The sequence below is a fragment of the Sylvia atricapilla genome, chromosome 1, assembly GCF_009819655.1.
Source record: "Sylvia atricapilla isolate bSylAtr1 chromosome 1, bSylAtr1.pri, whole genome shotgun sequence".
In the NCBI taxonomy this organism is placed as follows: domain Eukaryota; kingdom Metazoa; phylum Chordata; class Aves; order Passeriformes; family Sylviidae; genus Sylvia; species Sylvia atricapilla.
In genome coordinates, this window is record NC_089140.1 from 78,941,830 (window position 1) to 78,960,839 (window position 19,010).

At 43.0% G+C, this 19,010-nt stretch overlaps 1 protein-coding gene across 1 annotated transcript in view; it reads right to left on the reverse strand.

The window, feature by feature from the left end:
* Positions 1-7,832, reverse strand: part of TRIO (trio Rho guanine nucleotide exchange factor) — a 243,989-nt gene extending 236,157 nt beyond the window's left edge. Inside the window, exon 1 of the mRNA XM_066326466.1 lies at positions 7,083-7,832. Coding sequence (XP_066182563.1) covers positions 7,083-7,197 — 115 coding nt within the window. The 5' untranslated portion in view covers positions 7,198-7,832. The remainder of the gene's footprint in view (positions 1-7,082) is intronic.
* Between the last annotated feature and the right edge of the window lie 11,178 nt (positions 7,833-19,010).

A 19,010-nucleotide genomic window follows, 5' to 3' on the forward strand; every position in this document is an offset into this window, starting at 1 on the left:
TATGACTCAGCTTTGCAGATCATCAGTATTACTTCACCAGTAGTCTACTTTCTGATTTTACCGCACCAAGAAAAATGTTAAGTTAAACAAAGAGCCTTCTCCAAATCAGGCAATTTTTTTCATGAGAACAACAAATACATGTAACCATCTTAGTCATTAAATTAAAATAGCCTGCTGTGACCTTTGTGGGTTTTTTTTTTTTTTTACCTCAGTCTTTTTCTTTAAGATTAAACTTGGTTGTTACCAACATCCAGCAGAAAAAATTGTTTCCCTTGTTCTCTTTTAAAATTATCACTCACTTTCCTTCGACCCTCACTGCAATTCCAAAACTTCAATGTGCCTTTACTATTTTAACACACTTGCTGACCATGAACAGTTATTTCAGTAATCTTACCTCCTTCTTCAAGATTTAGACCAAAAATCATTATGCAGTTTCACCCTATTAAACTGATCTAGCAGTCTGCACCTAAACATTTTTTGACACTAGAATTATTTTTGTTTTTCTCTTCAATTGAAAAGGAGTAGGGAAACATTAATATTTTCTCTATATGTTGAGGTAAGGAAAGTTTTTCCAGTCTTTCTTCAGATTTTATTTACCTAGATAGTGCAAAAGCTTTTGGAAGTCATGTGATATTTCAGGTTGAAATTCAACTGTTTCTGATAGGTTGCTGTGGGACACATTTAGCTGGAGACAAACCACTTCTATAAGAAACACTTACTACCCATCTTCTACACAGTGACTGAGCTTCGCAATTGATGAAAGCCTCGGCTGTACCAAGTCTCTTCCTATCTGTGTCAGCTCCTTTCTGAGCACATCAGCGCTTCAAGCCAGCTCAAATGTACTCCTTCCAAGAATGGACCTGGCTTTTCTCTAACTCTCCTCTACCTTCCCCTCCAAAGGTGCATTTAGTTTATCAACTGTCAGCTATCACAGATGTTACAAGTAATGCTCTGTCCTCTCTTAGAAATATTCATGACTTCTGCCTCCAACTGATTCAAACACACCCTAACCTCTAACTTGATCTATCCTTGTCTATCCGCAGAGAAGTTTGGCTGTTTCACACTAAGCCAAATTGCAAAACAGCTGCTGCATTTCACACTGAAGCTCTCTTATCCTCATCTTCATTGTTCCAGGGAATGTCAATTCAACAATGCTATTTCCCAGCCTAACTTCTCCATTGTAACTTCATTGTTTCTGCAGTTATTTTTGCTCTGCATATGCTCATCAGAAACTATCAAGTTGTGGCATTTTTCTTTGGTGTTTTTCAAAATATCATTTACACACACACTACCCTGCTTCAACCATCTTATTAAAATGCATACCTCTGGAATTGGTTCAAACCTTCACAAAAGAGCCCACTTCTTTAGCCCAGGTCAACCGGCACTAATGACAACAGTCCCACTGCAACCTTCTCATTTACCAACTCAACTCAAAGCACAGAGTAACAGATTCTTGAAAAGTTTACACAACTGTAATTTTTTGTTGTGTTTATTTGTTTAATACAAATGCTGTCATCACTCTAAGTCACATGAAAGAATGGACAACTTGTTTCATATTTTACATCCTCTGCATGCTCACCACTTCTTAAAACACACCTCAGCTCCTGACAGCCACAGGGTCAAGAACCAGTACTCGCAGAGGACAGCAGGGAGCTGTGATGTGAGCTACCGCCAGTGCAGCCTGGCAAAACTTCACTTTTGGCTGCACTATTAGATGATTTTTGTTAGACACTCACAACGACTTTTTAGCTGGTCCAACTGTCACCCCAAGGAAGCAACAACCACAGCTCTGACTACCTTCTCCCTAAGTCAGCTACTACACATCACCAGGAGACAGTGCCTTCCTAAGAAGATTCACCTACCTTAACTTTATAGATGGTGTGTTCGGCTTCATGGTTTTCAGATGGAAATTTGGCTTAGTTTCCACGTTTGATGCCCACCTCGAAAGCTATTTTGCCCATGATACAAATGATAGTGTGTTTTTATTAGTAGTATTCTTGAAAAAAATCTGCTGCCTTTTAATATGCTTGCCTTTTATTTACCATGTAATCTTCCACAATCCTTTCTCCTTTCCCTCTTCCTAGAAGACTTTCTCTACTGTGATAGCATTTTTAATGCTGTCTGCTACATGCAGTCAACTATCCCAGCCACTATGACACAGGACACTAATATAAAGCAAGCAAGGCAAAAATATATAAAGCAATATAATCAGGAAGAAATAAAAGGTTAAGTCCTCCCTGTAAACTTGAAATAACAAATTTCTAAATGCTGGCTTTTATCTTTACAGTATTATGTGATGTTCATGAAAACTAAGCAAACAACAAGATTATTATTTAAGAGAAAAAGAAGAAAATCAATTGTGTTTTCATGACACACATTAATACTTCTTATAAGGTCTCAACTATTCAAGCAACTATCAGCGTAGGTTGCTACAGGCAGACTTAGTCGAGCCCAGACTGATCCAAGTCTCAAGTTACTAGTACTTGCATAAGTCTTCAAATGTCCCCAACCACAACAAATCTCAGCATTCTGTTTTCCTAAAATACTCACACGTTCATTTCAGTACCTAAACACACGTCTCTCAAACCAAACTTTTAAATTCTCTTATCATTAAGCTTCCATTAATAAATACATGCACAAGCAAGATATACTAAGTGCACAACATTAGAAACAGGTGCTATTTAAAGCTATTCTGGCCACCAGCCTGCTCTCTAACTTCACCTTCAGAGAGGTGGCACACTGAACTCTCTACTTGGAACGTCCACTTCCTCCAGACCCACACTCATCTCAGACTTACTCCTTCTCCAGAGAAAGGACTGCGGTCACCTGTGTAGATTAGGTTTCAAATGGAAAATTCTCCACTTTTTTGTTTTCCCATATCAAGGGATGAAGTACAATTAATTATACGCAGATTTGACCTGGCAAAGCCTGAGCAGTTATTCACCTTAAGGATGAGACTTTTGGAGGCCCTCATTTTTCCTTCATTTTTCAGTTTTGTTCCACCAAAGGGTCCCTTCCTATTGCTCAGAATGTAAATTATGTTTCTTCTAAGAATGTGGCAAGCATGCACATACAGAGGTGGTGACAATGCTAACCTCCTCAACAGCTTTGAAAACTGTATTGCTTGTCCATAATACATGAATTAAGTTACTGTAATTTGTAGAGGCCATTCATAAAAATGTATCTCACAGGAAACAACTACACTCAGTTTCATCTCACAGCTGTAAAGACTTATCAGTTGGTTCTTTTTTTCCATGAAGACTTATCAGAGAAATTTATAAAGGCACTCCCTACACTGTCTAGTCAAGGGCTGACTGAAGTGCTTAAAAGCCTTTTTCTCTGCAAGCTTTTGTATTCACAGATATCTCCATTATCCCAGAAGGGTTACTTTAATTACAAAAAGTTTGATCAATGTGTCTTTTACTGGGATGAAAAAAGTTTTGCTCTTTATGCCTAAAAACTAAATTTACGAACTTCAACTAGCAAAAATATATTGGTTTGGAAAACACTGTCATAACAACACAATATAAACCTAACAGACAGCCCTCATTCTTGCATCCTGAAGATATTTCCCCAAATATTGAGGACTCAAATAAAAGCTGCAAAAATGAAGATTAAACCAATACCAACCAAACAAAACCTCTGTGTGGTTACTGCCCTGTAAGCCATGACTTGCTGGAATGATACACAGAATTAGGTTGAAACTTAGAATACATTTTGAGAAGTTTTGTCTTAATAACTTCTCATTAAAAAAAGATCTTGTATACTTAACACATGTACTAACACCACTCTACATAGCCACTTAGACTCTGCACTACTGGGTTTTCATATGGTAATACTCTTTTATTCGTAACTCCAAGATATTTTACCAGTCCTTTCACGTCACACCAGTGCACTTTTTAATTTAAAAAAAGAGATGTTTGTCTGTACATTTATAGTTCAAAACATATCCTTTTATCAGTTTACACAGTCATTTCTAAGCTCCAGTTTCTGTACAGGCCAAAAAGGCACTTTCTAAAACCACTGTGTTTTCTCCTTCAAAACGTAATCACTTTTCCTGGCACTCTGCTCTGCTTTTTTTACTATTAATCCTGCCAAAAAGGTGACAGACCTAACATGGTACTGTTTTCAACTCCAAATAATGAGATTTAGATACCAAATATGTAACAGAAAGTAAGTTGCCTCAACTTCTTCCAATTCCAATAAAGGGATCCCTCATTTACATTCAAGACACACGGTCTTTATGCGTTCCTACTACCACTACCTCACTTCCAGTTCAGCTGCTCTCCTCACATTTCAACTGCAACTTTATTTCCCCAACAACTCAAGAGTGAGTTTACATTTACATAACCAAAGTGAAAACTGGAAATGTGCACATTTCAAGTGATGTGAACCTAGCTGCTGCTCAATATCCTAAAAAAATCTTCCAAATAATGAAACTCTATTCTTCAGGCTACTTTAATTCTACTTCAAGCTTAGTCTTACAAAAGGACAGGAGGAAAGCCAATAACCCCACTTGGCAGCTCAACTGACCAATTTAACCAACCCAAGATTAGAACTGATTGTTAAGGCGAGCTTTTTGTTGTTGGGTTTTTTTTTTTTCCTCCTGGAAAACACTGCAACATTTTTACTCATTTTCTCTTTTAAGTAACAGCTACAGCTTCCCTAATATCTCTGCAAGCGACAGGAAAAAGGAAACATTTGTCATTGTAAATTCTGTAAAGAGAAAAATATTTTGTCTGCTCCTAAATGCACCAAAGTTTTTTTTCCTTGTTCATTGATCGCTGCGCCCATTGTGTTTCACTGAAAAAAAAAAATGTGCCTGTTGTTCAAACAAAGGGAAGCACCGGAGATCTCTTAATAGACCCTCTCCTTATAGAAGAGTGGATCATGCACAGAGGAGGAATTCAAAGAGCTCTTCTCAATGCCAAACACCCACAATAGATGCCAGAACATTTTCCAGTGTATGTTAGAGCCCAGGCTGAACCAGATAACCTCCACATGTAAATATGGAAATGAGAATGCCAGTTGTTAAATATGCTCTGAGAGTTTTCTGATAAGCGTGTCCTTCTACTGCGTTAAGACTTCCAGTTGCTGCAAGAACTGAGCTCAGTGCAACTTCCCTGTTATCAGAAGTTATCAGCATCAGAAGTCATCACTGCACCACTTACGAGCTTACCAGCTGTAGCATCCCTCAACCCACACATAAATGTGGAAGTTGATTATTAATACAGCTGGCAGGGTCTTCCAAAACTGCAAGATTACTACATAAGCACCCATTTGTAACTACACTAGGCAGACTACTGTGTGTAAGCCTACTGTCCTGTCATTTTGCTTTCATCGGGATTTTTTCCCGGGAACGATAAAGCTCAATCCTTCTCCCATGATAAAACCCACCAAGGCCAGCGTTTTGACAAAGAGTTTCATACTCGAGAGCTGTCACGTAAAGCAGGCTGCCCCGAGAGCACCAAGCCCTCCAGAGGGGACACGGCCCCCTGTTCGGACCCTCTATCCACGCAAACGCAGCTCCCAGCCTGCTTCAGGGATGCCTGCTACAAATCACACCTCCTCCTTCACCCTCCTGAAACCAGACACACTGAGCAGCACCACCGACCGCAAGCAGCACTGACTACGCCGTTTCCCACTTCCCTCGCGGACTTTCCTTGAAAACCCAACGAACGCGGCTTTTACTACTATTATTACTACTGCCATCATTATTTTTTACACACGAAATCGGCCAACCCCCTCATCTTTTCAGCGGTGAGTCTGCATTTTCCTTGCTCGCCGCTCCTTTTTAGGCATCCCCAAGGAGCAAGTGCCGTGCCCAGCCGGGCCGCCCCGCCCGGAGCCGTGGCCGGGGGTGCCCTGGGGGGCTCGGGGCCGGCCCAGGAGCGGACCGAGGGGAGGAGCCGCCGCCGCTCGGGGGAGGGCAGCCGGCACCGGGGGGAGGCTCCGTCCCCGCCGCCGTCCAGGCTGCCGACAGGGCTCCGTGCCCGCCGCCGGCGGTCCGTGCGGCCCGGGCAGCCCTGCCTTCCCCGCCGCTGTCCTCCGGGCCGCAGCGTCTCGGCGGCGGGCGCAGCCGCCCTCCCCGCCCGGCTGCGTGCCGAGAGTAAACACCGAGGGAGAAGGCAGCCTCCATTTTTTCTCATCCCGGCAGCCTGTCAACAGGCTCCCCCCATTCCCCTCCCGATCCTCCGCGCCGAGCCCGGCTTCCCAGCCCGGCAGCGCCCGAGAGCCGCTGCTGCCCCGCCTCAGCCGAGGCAGCGACACCTCCTTAACACGGGCTTCGCTTTTTGTCTGCCCCTTTCGCTTCTCCTTACAACATCCACTTTCCACGCCACTTCTCCCGTCCCTGCCCTGTGCCGCCACCCAGCAGCACAGCACCGGAGGAGCGCTGCCTTTTATAGCGGTGTCATCCTTGCCTGCTCGCCGGCCTCCCCGGGGAACCCGGCCGGCGCAACCGGCAGCCCTGCGACCCCGCTCACCCTCCTCGCCCCTCCGACACCCTGGGCTTCCCGGATCGGGAAGCGGCTCTTCCACCCGCCTCCTGCCCCGCATCCCCCGGCGGGACATTTTCGGGGGACTCGGGTCCGCCCGGCGCAGGATGGTGCCGCCTGGCGCAGGATGGTGCCGCCCGGCCCCGGTAACGCGCCCGCTATCGGGCCGGCACGGGAGGCAGAATCGCACCTGTCACCGGCGACACCGCCCCGGGGCGGCAGCGGCCCCGCACCCTCCCGGCCGGGCCGCGCCGCCGCCCCCGTTTTCACGCCTCGGTTCTGCCGGCGAGGGTGGCGTCCCGCCCGCGAGTTGCTGTGCCTAAGCGCCGCTGTCCCCGGCACGGGACGGAGGGGATCGGCTCTCCTCCCCGCCGCCTCCCCGAGGAACGGACGGGCAGTGCCGAGACGGCGAGAGGCAGGCGAGCCTTCCCCGAGGCCACCTGACAAAGCCGCCTGCCCTCGCCTCCCTTCCCGGCTCCAGGGGGAAGACGTCGCTTCCCCAGGGCCACCTTTCTCCTCCACCTCCAGCCGCGGTCTCGCCGCCGGTCCTTCCTCCCTGCTCCCCCAGGACAGGACCGCACTCACCGGATCGGAAGAACGCCGCGATGTCCGCCGAGTCCTTGGCCGCCTCCTCGGCCCCTTCCCCCGCGCCGCTGCCGGCCGTGGTGGCGGCGGAGGTGGCGGTAGCGGCGCTGCTCATGGCTGCTGCTGCTGCTGCGTGTGCCGGCGGCAGTGGCTCCACCGGGCGAGACCCGCCGCCGACCCCGCCGCCCCCTCCGCGGATCCCGGCTTCACCTCCGGGCGGGAGCGGCCGTCAGGGCGGCAGCCGGAGCGGGCGAGCGATGCGGGGCGGCGGCGGGCGGCCGCAGCGAGCGCAGGGACATGAAGGTATGTGCGGAATGGCAGCTCCGGGAGCGCCCACCCCCCGCAGCCACCTAGGAGGCGGCGTGTGCATGCAGGGAGTCCGGGCGGGCGGGCGGGCGGCAGCCGGAGCGCAGACAATCGCGGGAGGAGGAGGAGAAGGAGGAGGAGGAGGGCGACGACGACGACGACGGCATGGGAAGGGCCAGCGGTCCGCGCAGTGAGCAGCCGGTGGGCGGAGAAAAAAGAAACGTTTCCAGCCTTTTTTTTTTTTTCCTTTTTTTTTTTTTTTTTTTTTTTTTTTTTTTTTTTTTTTTTTTTAGAAGGAGCGAGGAGCGATCCGGAGGAGCAGCAGCTGCCCTAGCCACCGCGGTGCCAGCGGCCGCAGCAACTGCCGTCCTCCATCTTGACTGGGAGGAGGAGGGTGGGAAGGGGGAGTCGGGAAAGGAAGCGAGTCCCCGCCCGAGGAACAAGGGCGGTGTAGCCGGGAATGGGGGGAGCTCGGGAATCTCCGGCTGCATCCGGCAGGGCTCGGGATGGGGCGGGGCTGGGCGGCGCAGGCCGTCAGCGCCGCCGCTGTGTGCGCACCTCCTGGCCGGGCCGCGGCGGCCGGCGCTTCCCGGCGGCGGGACCGCCAGCTGGGCTGGGAGCTCTGGGTTTGTTGTTCGCGTTTGCGGTTTCTTTTGGTTTGTTTGGGGGTGTTTTAGGTGCTTCCGGCTGGCTTTCCCCCTACTGCCAGCTCGCCGGTGTGGGGAGGTCGGAGCAGAGGTCCAAAAAAACCAAAAAAAAACACCCAAAAAACCCAACAGCAAACGAAATCCCGTCCGTGCGGCCCGGGGGCGAGCGGCGCCTGCCCCGTGCTCCTGCCCGCCGGCCCCCGAGCGGCCGTGCTCGGGAGGGGACCCCCTGCCCGAGACCGGGAAGGGCCCGGCCTAGCTCCGGAAAGCGCGTGAAAAAAGGGATGCGCAGATTTCTTATAAAGGTGCCTTTAAAAGGCTTCCGTTACATTGCTGTCGGAATTGCGGATATTTTTTTCTTCTGTGATCACGGGGACACTTCAAAAGATTTTATGCTGTGGACCGGTTCAGTTAACATCAAATAAGCAAAGAGCTCACGGTGGGGGGGTTATGATGTGTCCCACCACCTTCCTGCTCCTCGTGTTAAGGCAGTATAAGTTGGCGACCAGGTAAGGTTGAGGGGAGGGTGTCGGAGCAGGAATCAGCAGTCGCACAGATTGAGGAATCTGAGTTAACACATCTCAAATGCTGGTGGTAAATAGTAAACTGTTAGCAGACTTGAAATGCAGAAGTACAGCTTCAGGATTAAACTTCTGAACCTTTGGTAAGTGTTAAAAGGTGTTTCAAGAGAAAAGTGGTTCATAGAATATCCTGAGTTGGAAGTGGCTCACAAGGATCATCCTAGGATCCTGCACAGGACCGCCTTGAGAATCCCACACGTCCCTGAGAGCATTGTCCAAACACTTCTTCAACTCCAGCAGGCTGTGGGCTATGAACACTCACTGGGGAGCCTGTTCCAGTGCCCAACCAGCCTCTGGGAGAAGAGAACCTTTTCCTAATGCCCAGCCTAAACCTCCCCTGGCACGGCTTCATATCCTTCCCTCGGGTGCTAAGGGAATCCTGACAGGTTATGTTAGTTTATCAGTCAGATGATGAGGAAGTCATCTGCAAGGTTCCCAAGGTTTGTATTTATCTGAAGTTGTATAGCTTGATGAAAAAGCTTTTGTGCAACCATGCCTGCCCTAATTTCTCTTACAGAGAATTTTTTCTGACTGAAAAGATTTTTTTAATGTTTTTTTTTCTTTCAGACAGCAAGCACAGGAAAGCGTTCCAAATTTGCATCCCACTGGCGGAAGTGGTTGCAACATGAATTTCTTTCTAACTTGTACTCTCCACTTGGCAAAAACGTGAATGGGACAAATGCTGCTGTTCCCTAGCAAGCAGTGAGTTGACCTAGGGGTAGGAATAGGATATTGTATATCTGTCTGCCCAGAAAAAAACCAACCTGCGTAAGAATATGAGAAAATTGGGTTAATGTATGGAGAATGTTAATATAAAAGTAAAGAAAATAATAGGATTACATCATTCCAGCTCTCTGTTGCTAGAAAGCAAGAAGTGCTTGAGTTTACTTGTTTTCCAAATTTGAAAAAGGACTTCAACATACTGTGCAACTTTGGAAAAAGCTTTAGAAGGCTTTTCATCACTTATTGAACACACTGACTTTCCCTTTCCAGCTAGTTGCTCATCCAACACACTGTACAAATTGTAAGTGGGTGCTAAAAAGGCAAGGTTAATTTGAACACTTTTGAAGGATGTATGACTCAAGTTGGTCCCTTCCTCTGTCCCCTCCATCTTTTGATTTGCAAGAGATGCTGGTTTTGCTTTCCTCTAGTACATGGATGCCCTTCGCCATGTCCCCCACTACAGGAGCCTTTCATCACTGTGGAAGTGATGAAAGAACTAGTTGTAATTTGAGTTCTTCATCAGCAACAAAGGTGGCCCTTACAGAAAATCCCTGAAGAACCAAAATTGTACAAAAGGATATGTTTTTTGTATGATTCATAAGGATTATAGCAATACATAGGGTTCATGCTAATGTTCAGGATGCAATATTTACTGAAGGGTAAGTTAAAACAGACAAAGATAGGAAAATGACATTACGACAAAGTAACTTAACACTCTCTAATAAAACAAGGATTTAATTCACAGTTCTGCACCTTAGGTATCAAACATCAGATTTAATATTTTGGCATTAGGAAATTAAGTTTCTTAGTCTGGTTCTTCCTGGTCATTTTAGGCTTCAAACAAAAGTAAACCAGGTATAGATTACCTATATGGAGAATGTCCCACTTTGGAAAATTGTGTGAATTTGAAAGCCTGTCATTAGGGAATAGCCATATTCTCCCCAACTCCTACATTGCTTAGCTCAGTTTTTGTCAGCCTGCAAGTGTTTTTGCATCAATTGCAAATGTAAATGCAGGAATGGAAAAAGTACTCACGATGTAAAAGATACTTTAGCAGTAATGTGACCTGTGAAATATCATAGTGTTAAGGCACAGATTCAAATTAGAGTTTTAGATTGTATACTAGGAGTTTGAAATAATAATGATGTTCATGTTCTGGACTTAATTTCTGTATTTTGTATATATATCTAAAGAGTTTAATTTTATGTAAGCACATTGTTAAAAAATATTTATACCCCAATAAAATAAATGCCCAAAGAGAAGTGTTGTTTTGTTTGAATGCCCTTTATTTTTACTTGTGTCTAGCTGTGATTGGTCACTCCAAAATCAGTATGCCAAACACAAAAAACTTTTTTCCTGTCAAAGAGGTGTCTTGTGAGGGAAGAAGCTTGCCCAGAGCCTAGCCTTGTGTATCCAGGCTGAGAAGTGTCACATGTCACTTCATGTTTCATTCCTAAAGGAATTTGCAGACTTGATATTTCTTGAGTTCTTTTCCTGCAGTATTTGCTGCCCCCTTGATCAAGAAAACATAGTGAAGATTCCCCCATTTCTATAAGGCGTTAATGAAAGCAGGGCAAGCTTGATTTAAAAATCACTAATATTTACAAGTTTTTAGGAGAAGTAAACTAGAAATTCATTCGTTTGGAGAAACTAACAGACAGGAGATGGTATTGACCTGGGGACATTAGAAAAAGAGTCATGGAAAAAGAGACTTCAATCATGAAAAAAAAATGCACAACTACAAAACCCACCCAACAACTGGATTTTTACAATGGAGTTCTCTTCTTGTAATTGTTTCACAAGCTTCACTATTCATTTGGTAAACAAAAACATAGACCATAAAGGATAGTGTGGGGACAAGTCTTCCACATGGAAAACACTGAAGGGAAAATGCACAGGGACTTCAGGCCAGCCAGCCTCTAAGAATTGTTTCTTGCAACACTTATTTTTCTGCAGCAGGTTTTTGGGGGACTCAAATCTGTAAAACAAGTTATAAACACAGTAATAGAGAAGGCCATATCAGGTGCTACTGTGCTTATAAGATGATAAGGCTTCTTTCAAGTTTGCAGCAGTTAACGAAAGCAATCAAGAGTTATTAATGTGTACCACCTTGGAGTTGCTATCTGGTTTCTGATCTAAATGGTGCTTGTGTTATAGCAACATTCGTCAATTTCAAATTGTTCTCAAAGCACATGGTGTATCTCTTTTATCTGTAGATGGGCACTGAGGCATTTTCCAGCTGTTATCATTATTATTGCCCTCTTTTCCACAGAAACATCCAAGTCTTTTAAAAAAGTTGTCTTGAACAATATTAAGCTTATGTGTTCTACTTCCTTATCCTATAACATGAAGTTTTTGTTTCATTGTGTGAGTTGTGGCAGCTTTTGAAACGTTGTTTATTTGTAATTTTTTCTATTTTTCTGGATTTTTTTTTTTCTTTTAGCAGATGAGGTATCTATCACCTACATAAAGTATTGTCAGGCTAATTGAAAATATTTTTTCCATGCTTTCTCTGGAACAACCTGACACATAGAAGCTTGAGAAGTGAGCCCATGGTAATCTCAGGAGTTTTAACAAGACCAAGTGCAAGGTGCTGCTGGTCAGTATCAGCACAGGCTGGGGGATGAACAGATCCAGAGCAGCCCTGCTGAGAAGAACTTGAGGGTGCTGGAGAGGCTGGACATGAGTGCAATGAGTGCAATGTTCACTCACAGCCCAGAAATCCAACCGTGTCCTGGGCTGCATCTAAAGCAGCATGGCCAGCAGGGTGAGGGAGGGAATTCTGCCCCTCTGCTCTACTCTGCTCTGGTGAGACCCCACCTGCAGTGCTGCACCAAGCTCTGGGGCCCTCAGCACAGACCTGTTGGAGTGATTCCAGAGGAGGGACATGAAGATTGTTAGAGGGATGGAGCACCTCTCCTGTAAGAAAAGGCTGAGAGTGTTGTGTTTGTTCAGCCTGGAAAAGAAAAGGCTTCATGTAACCTAAGTGGGGCCTTCCAATACCTGAAAGAAGCCTACAAGAAAAATGGAGGGAGACTGTACAGAAGCACAGAGTGAAAGGACAAAGGGGAATGGTTTCAAACTTCAACAAGGATACATTTAGATTAGATATAAGGAAGGAATTCTTTACCGAAAGGATGGTGAGGCACTTGGACAGGTTGCCCATGGAAGTTGGGGATACCAGATCTCTGGAAGTGTTTATGGGCAGCTTGGTGGAGCTCTCAGCAACATGGTCTTATGGAAGGTGTCCCTGCCCATGGCAGGGGATTGGAACTTTCGTGTGCCTTTCAACCCGAACCTGAGTTCTATGATTCTTACATTTTCTTGTAATCTTTAAGCAGCACTGCCAGCTCTTGCCAGGACAACATTTCACAAACACTCTGAGCCTCTATAAGGAGAGGTTTAGTACACCTAAGTAAAAAAATGTAAAGGGACAGTATCTGATGGTAACTACAACTATAGTTCTACTACTTATGTGGTCATGATTGTCAAATCTTAAGCAAAGGATCGAGCAGGTTTTTAATAGCCTACAGACCAAGATGTGTATTTTTGCATATTGCTTACCAAAAATACTAACCATCCTGATTTTATTTATAACCAAACTGTTTCTTTTAAATTCTCACCATTTCAGTGATGTGCTATCTCCATAAAAATCCAGCTCCCAGTTCTGTTATGTGGCATGTATTGACTTGTCAATGTCAAGGACATTTGCATGTAGAAATTATACCAGACGTCTGATGTTATATAGCCTACTGGTGGTCTATATGCCATCTGTTCCCTAACTTCACCCTGACAAAGTGTTGGTCTTACTGTTTATGTTTAGGCACACATAATTCCACATTATTGCGCAGTTGATGGTGGCTGAACTACTCAACTGAATCTCAGACAGGTCATCCCATTGCCTCTTCTACCCAGGTTTTCAGAAATGCTTGTTCTCTCCATCAAGAAGCATGCAAACATGTAAATGTACCCACACATGCACACTCTAATTTCAGATTTTCTATCAGTATAATTAACATTGACAATCATACTGGACTTTCAAAGAGCACTTTCCTTTTTGTCCAAAACATTCCAAGCAGAAATGAGTGCAGTGCTTCAGAGGCTTTCGGAAAGAATTGAAGTTGGTGTGTCTGGTTGAAAGCAAGTTGCACGTATGCTACAAGATCACAGCCTAGAAGGAGCAAATCCAGAAATCTTAACAGTACGACAATGCATGCTAAAGCCTGTATGAGTGATCCATTCCTCTTTTGCTTTCAATCAGTTATTCACCAGGTGGCATGACCTCTTACTCTGCTTTTAAAAAACTTTCCTTTAGACGTTCTGCTGTGTGGTCCTCACTCTACAACAGATCAAATTACATATTCTTGACCATTTTACTTCATCATCCCTGAATTTTTGAAGACTAAGTTTTGATAAGGGTATGGTTCCAGGTAACTAAAGAGAGATGTGATTTTATTCTCTCTGCGTAAGGAGACTGGTGACAAGTGTTTACTTCATCTTAATTGATGAGTCGTTGAATACCTCTTCTCCATCTTTCTTTAGCTTTAAGAGAATTTCAGGAAAAAAATCAAGATAAAAATTCAGCATTTCCTTTTTATTGCTGAATTTCACCATCTACGGTCTCACATGTTAATCCAGTTTGAAGTCTTTGTCAGTTTAAGTTGAAATGGGCTCCAACAATCCAGATCAACTGAAACAATGAAGAGTTAGCATGAATAGTTTCAAAGCAAAAGCTGTAACAATTTTTTTGCTTACACTCCAGAAAGTGTAAAGAGCTTAATGTTGTACATTTTTCCTTCTTAGGCTTCCAGATTCTTGCTTCCCTAGTCTCGGCTCTTTACACTGAGCACCTGAATGGTACAACCTACTCAATGGCTTGTGCCCTGTCACATTATTCCCATTGTTGTGAATATACCATACTGCCAAAGCTCTTGGTGTACAGACCATGTTAAGCCCCAAAAGAAAGCTTCTATATCATGCCTGGCATCCTCCATCCATCTGCCCATTTTTTGCTTCTCTTCAGGGGATAGAATAAAAGGTTGCCAACAGTAAGGTGAGCCCCAACCACGCTTATGTTTCAACAATTATGCTATCAAACAATATGTGTGTGTGATTACTACCGGAGAGTATTCAAGCTTGAGGATGTTTTATGTATTGATGGCATCAGTGGTACCTTATTTGATCAAGATATACAGACAACTTGTGCCAGAACAGTCTTTGCCCTTCATGCCAAAAAAAGCATTAGCATTTCCACAGGAAAAAAATATGTACAGGAAAAAATGTATCATATGTATCTTTAAACAAAGACCACTGTTTTATATCATCATGATGGAAACTCAGAAAAATAGCTCACCAATTAAGCTAACCTATTACACCGGTCATTGTCAATAGGTCAGCAGACAGCCTTACATTATGTTGCTTATTTTTACCGAGAATTTGATTTATGAGAAAACTTCACTTAGTATCAAAGCAGTGTTAAGTCCAGTTGACAACTACCCTTCTGCCTTAATAGTAATTATCTGTTAATTGTACTGGCTTGCCTACAATTATTTGTCAAAATAGTGTACAAGAAATGGCATAATGCAGCACAAAGAGCCATATGTAAATTAAAATGTTTTAATTTATGAGCCTAAACAAAGTGAAAAGTCAATCAAAAGTTGAAGCTTAAAATAACAGCACCTTCTTTAGAGACTTATCTCCCAGAAGAGGGCATTTAAATCAGTTTCACTGCTTGTGTACTTCTATACATATAACTTCATCCGTATGCTGGTTTAGAGCTGCCCCGTTTGGAAAGCATCTTGGATGCCTATGTCTGTTTCACTTCTGTCAATCAGTATCTTGTAACAGGGGCTGAAGAATTTTGAGCAATTGCTTATGCAACAAACAAAGCAGAAATGCATAGTTTCTTTTCAATACACAGAACTGAATTGCAGTTTGAGTCATTTTAAAATGACAATTTAAATAAATATTTACAATACTTTTGCATCCAGTGCTAGGCAGCTAGCTTTATAGCAATCCATGTAATTCATATTTATATGACTTAAGCATTCATAGGTTGATGATTCTGTAAGAATGTGTTCAACCCTTGCTGACTTTTTGCCTTGAAAGAGGAGTATAGGTTTTTTAGCCAGGTGTTATTTACAATTGAACCTTGAGTTTTCCAGGTTCATGTGAGAGTTCACTAAAGAGACACTTCCAAAACATACAGGATTTTCAGTCAGGGTACTTGTAAAGGCTGTTCTGCTGCAGTGGATCTAGACTGCATGTGTTCCCAAATGGATCCTCCGGATTTTTTTTTTTTTTCACTTGGAAAGAACAAATTTGCTCAGAAAAAGGCTTTCCAAATTCCCAAGGTGACTTCTTGAGACCCATGGTGTGGTTTCCCCATTAGCGCCTCATACTGCAAGAGGTGATCTGAGTTATCAAAGCCACATTTTACAAACATGTTTGTTTATGTCTAGGTATACACATTTATAATGATTTCTCCTTTACCTTGGTTTTATCAAGCCATTATCTCCAGTTCGGTTTTATTACATCGTTATTTTATCACATCGTTAACTTTCTGCAGATATTTCACTGCTGCCTGTGGTCTCTCTATATAATACGTGATTTATTCTGATCAGTGAGTCAGAGGTTCTGCTTAGGGAGGTCAGATTCTAGGTGAGCATTTGTCACTCCTTAGTACCAACTGTCCAACATTGTCATCCTAGTCGATTATGCTATTAGCTAGACAGTGGCAGTGGATGTTGTTCCTGACATTGCTCAGTCTTAAAATGAATTTTGTGATGGTGCACAGCTATGAATTGCCAGCCTTGCCTTCTTCCAGGAGTTGCTGCAATGGGAAAGAGCTGAACAATGTGGAACAAAGTTTCCTGGTGTTTCCTTTGCTCATAATCAGGAAGTTAAATTCCTTGCCACGCCTGGGAAGCCACTTGGCTCTCAGAGGCAAAAAAGCAGCAGCTGCAGCATTGCTCTATGGATAGAGGGCAGTAAATAAATTGGTTTTATTTTTTTCTATCCTCTCTAATTTTTTAATTGTAAGACAAGTCCTCTTTTATTTCCCTTCATCCTACTTTTTCCCGTCATACTGGTGAGCTAATTGAGCAAAAAGCAACTGTTGCCTGCATTTCACTCCATGTGCTTACTTTCTCCTCTTTTCTATTTAGCAGCTGATTTCACAGGCAGTCCATTTTCTGTATTTAATTGAATAGACTACTTGAAGTGGAAGCTTTGGGCACAACAGTGGTAAATTTTTGATATTGGCCCTGAAAGGTATCCTGCATATACTGTTATTGGCATGTTGACCCCAGCTGGAGCCAGCTGCTTCCTCAGATGTTCAGCCATTGGGAGACCATTCAGGACTCACAGAGTCACTTGGTGTTCCACATTCCCTCCAGGGTCTCAGCTGCTGTTTCTAAAGACAGAAATGCAGAAGGACTTCAGCTTCCAAGTCTTTCTAGTTCGCAGCCCCTTTGCCAATACTTGTACACAAGACTGAACACATCATCTGTGCACGCTTTCATTCTGGAATAAAGGGCTGTTCAGTTTGTACACGAAGCATGTTTACAGATCACGTGCTCAGCATGGCTTATGTTGTATCCCTACCTCTCAATCCTCACAGAGTAGGAGCAGATAATGTGGGATAGGAGCTTCATTCAGTTGGCAGGACTCCCAGGAAATGCCTACAAACTTCTGGATCTTAGCATAATTATAGGACACAAGCTATTTTTACATTTTTCTAAGATGATTCTGCCCCTTTTGTTCCAATTAATAACCCAAAAATACTTTTACAGGTAAAAAACTATATCCACTCATTCCAGCTGTCATTGTTATTAGTGTTTTGACTGAAGTTTCACCAATGGCCTCATTCATGTCAATCAGAGATGGGTAATGACTTTCTGACCGTAAATCTCTAGCAATAGTGCAGTCAGATTAGAAGCATATGGGATGCCATAGAAACCCATTTGAGATAATTTGCTAAACAAATGTTTAAAGTTTTTATTTAAGTGCTAGAATTTAATTATCAATGCTTCTTAGTGAAAAAATTCATATTAGGTCTCAGGAAATACTGACTTGAAATTTTGCTTTTCTAATGATGTGCCTAATTTTCTTTCCTATTTACTGCATTCAACTAACAGAAGTATTTCTTGCATGACACCTACTATTCTATTGTCTCAGGTGTTCCCCTAGACTTAACCTATTGTCCAATAGATTTGGAAATTTGCACAGCTTTTAAGGAGGTTTTGATCTGTAATGGCCGCAAGGGTTTTACAGAAGGGACTTCCATAGAAACTACAGCAGCTATCACAGCTCATGTGATGCCTTGTCTTTGAAGCATACAGTGAAGATTAAGACCAAATTTTGTTCTCTAGCCAAATATGAAATTTTAGTGTCTTCATCACACTATGGAGATTGCATGGCAAACAACCACTTCATTACAAAAGCATTTTATAATGCTTTCCTTTGCCTGGGTATATTTCACCTACATGTTGCTTCAAGCTCTCTCTGCTCATTTGGAGCATTCTTCATAAGCTTTGGTGGCTGTGCTGAGCCATGAATGAATACTACTGCTATCCCGACCTGCCCTTACATTTTGTTAGGAAAAAACCATTCTATTTGAACTTGCTGAATTACATACTACATTCAGTCATTTTTCTTGCATTCCATTTCTGTCCGTTGTTGGAATTTGATTACTTTGAATTCTTGTCTATTTCTACTGCTGTTTACTAGGACTAACTTCCAAGCTTCTGTAATAATTAAATTAGGCCTAACAACAATATAGTATAAAAACTACTGTTATGTTATGAGAGAGAAGCCAATGCAGTCAGCCTTCTTGTAGGTAGAATTAATTTTATTAAAGCTTTAGTTCAGAACTAATAATTCCTGAATTAACTGCCCTTTTTAGTAGGGTGAATATCAAAAGATAGTGCACAGGTCTGACAAATCTATCATATCATAAATATATTTTTTCTTATAAATGAAGATAATGTAAGGCTGTAAGAATCTAGGATTGCAAGACCTTTACAAGAAGATCTGCTGCAATCATACTTTGATAAGCAAGTGTCACTTGGGGACTAACTAGAACCCAGATGAACTTTTATGATAAAATCACAGTGCAGTATACTCTAGAAACATTACTCATAATTCCTTTATTTATAAGTCAATGGCTTAACTTTTGTCACATTTCATAGCATGCAAGGAAGTAAGCATGTGGCTTTATCCTTTTGAGGTGAAAAAAAAAAGGTACGTCAAATCATTTCACTCTAGACTAGCATCTACTACACAGATTATAATTTCTCTCATCTTTCAATTTCTGTGCTTCACCATGGCTTGCATTTTTCACTGTGGTATCTTGTGCTGGATTTGATAAAAGTAACTTCTATTAGAGAACTATTCTGTTTTAGAAGTTATATATTACATTTAAAAATGGAAATGCTTTTAGTGACACTTACAAATATCTGTAGTGCTTTCTAATGGGCTTCCCCTAATTATGATATCAAGACTAACAATGAAGCATTCAAAATAATTCCCTATTTCTGTTAATGAAGATTTGTGTACAAGGAGTTTTTAAAAAGTGCATTCCTTAGTTTTTTAGTAAAGTAAGAGCAATCAAGTCTTTGTTCTCTTTATATAATTTTTTCAGTACTAGCTTTGAGCCATCAGTTCTCTCC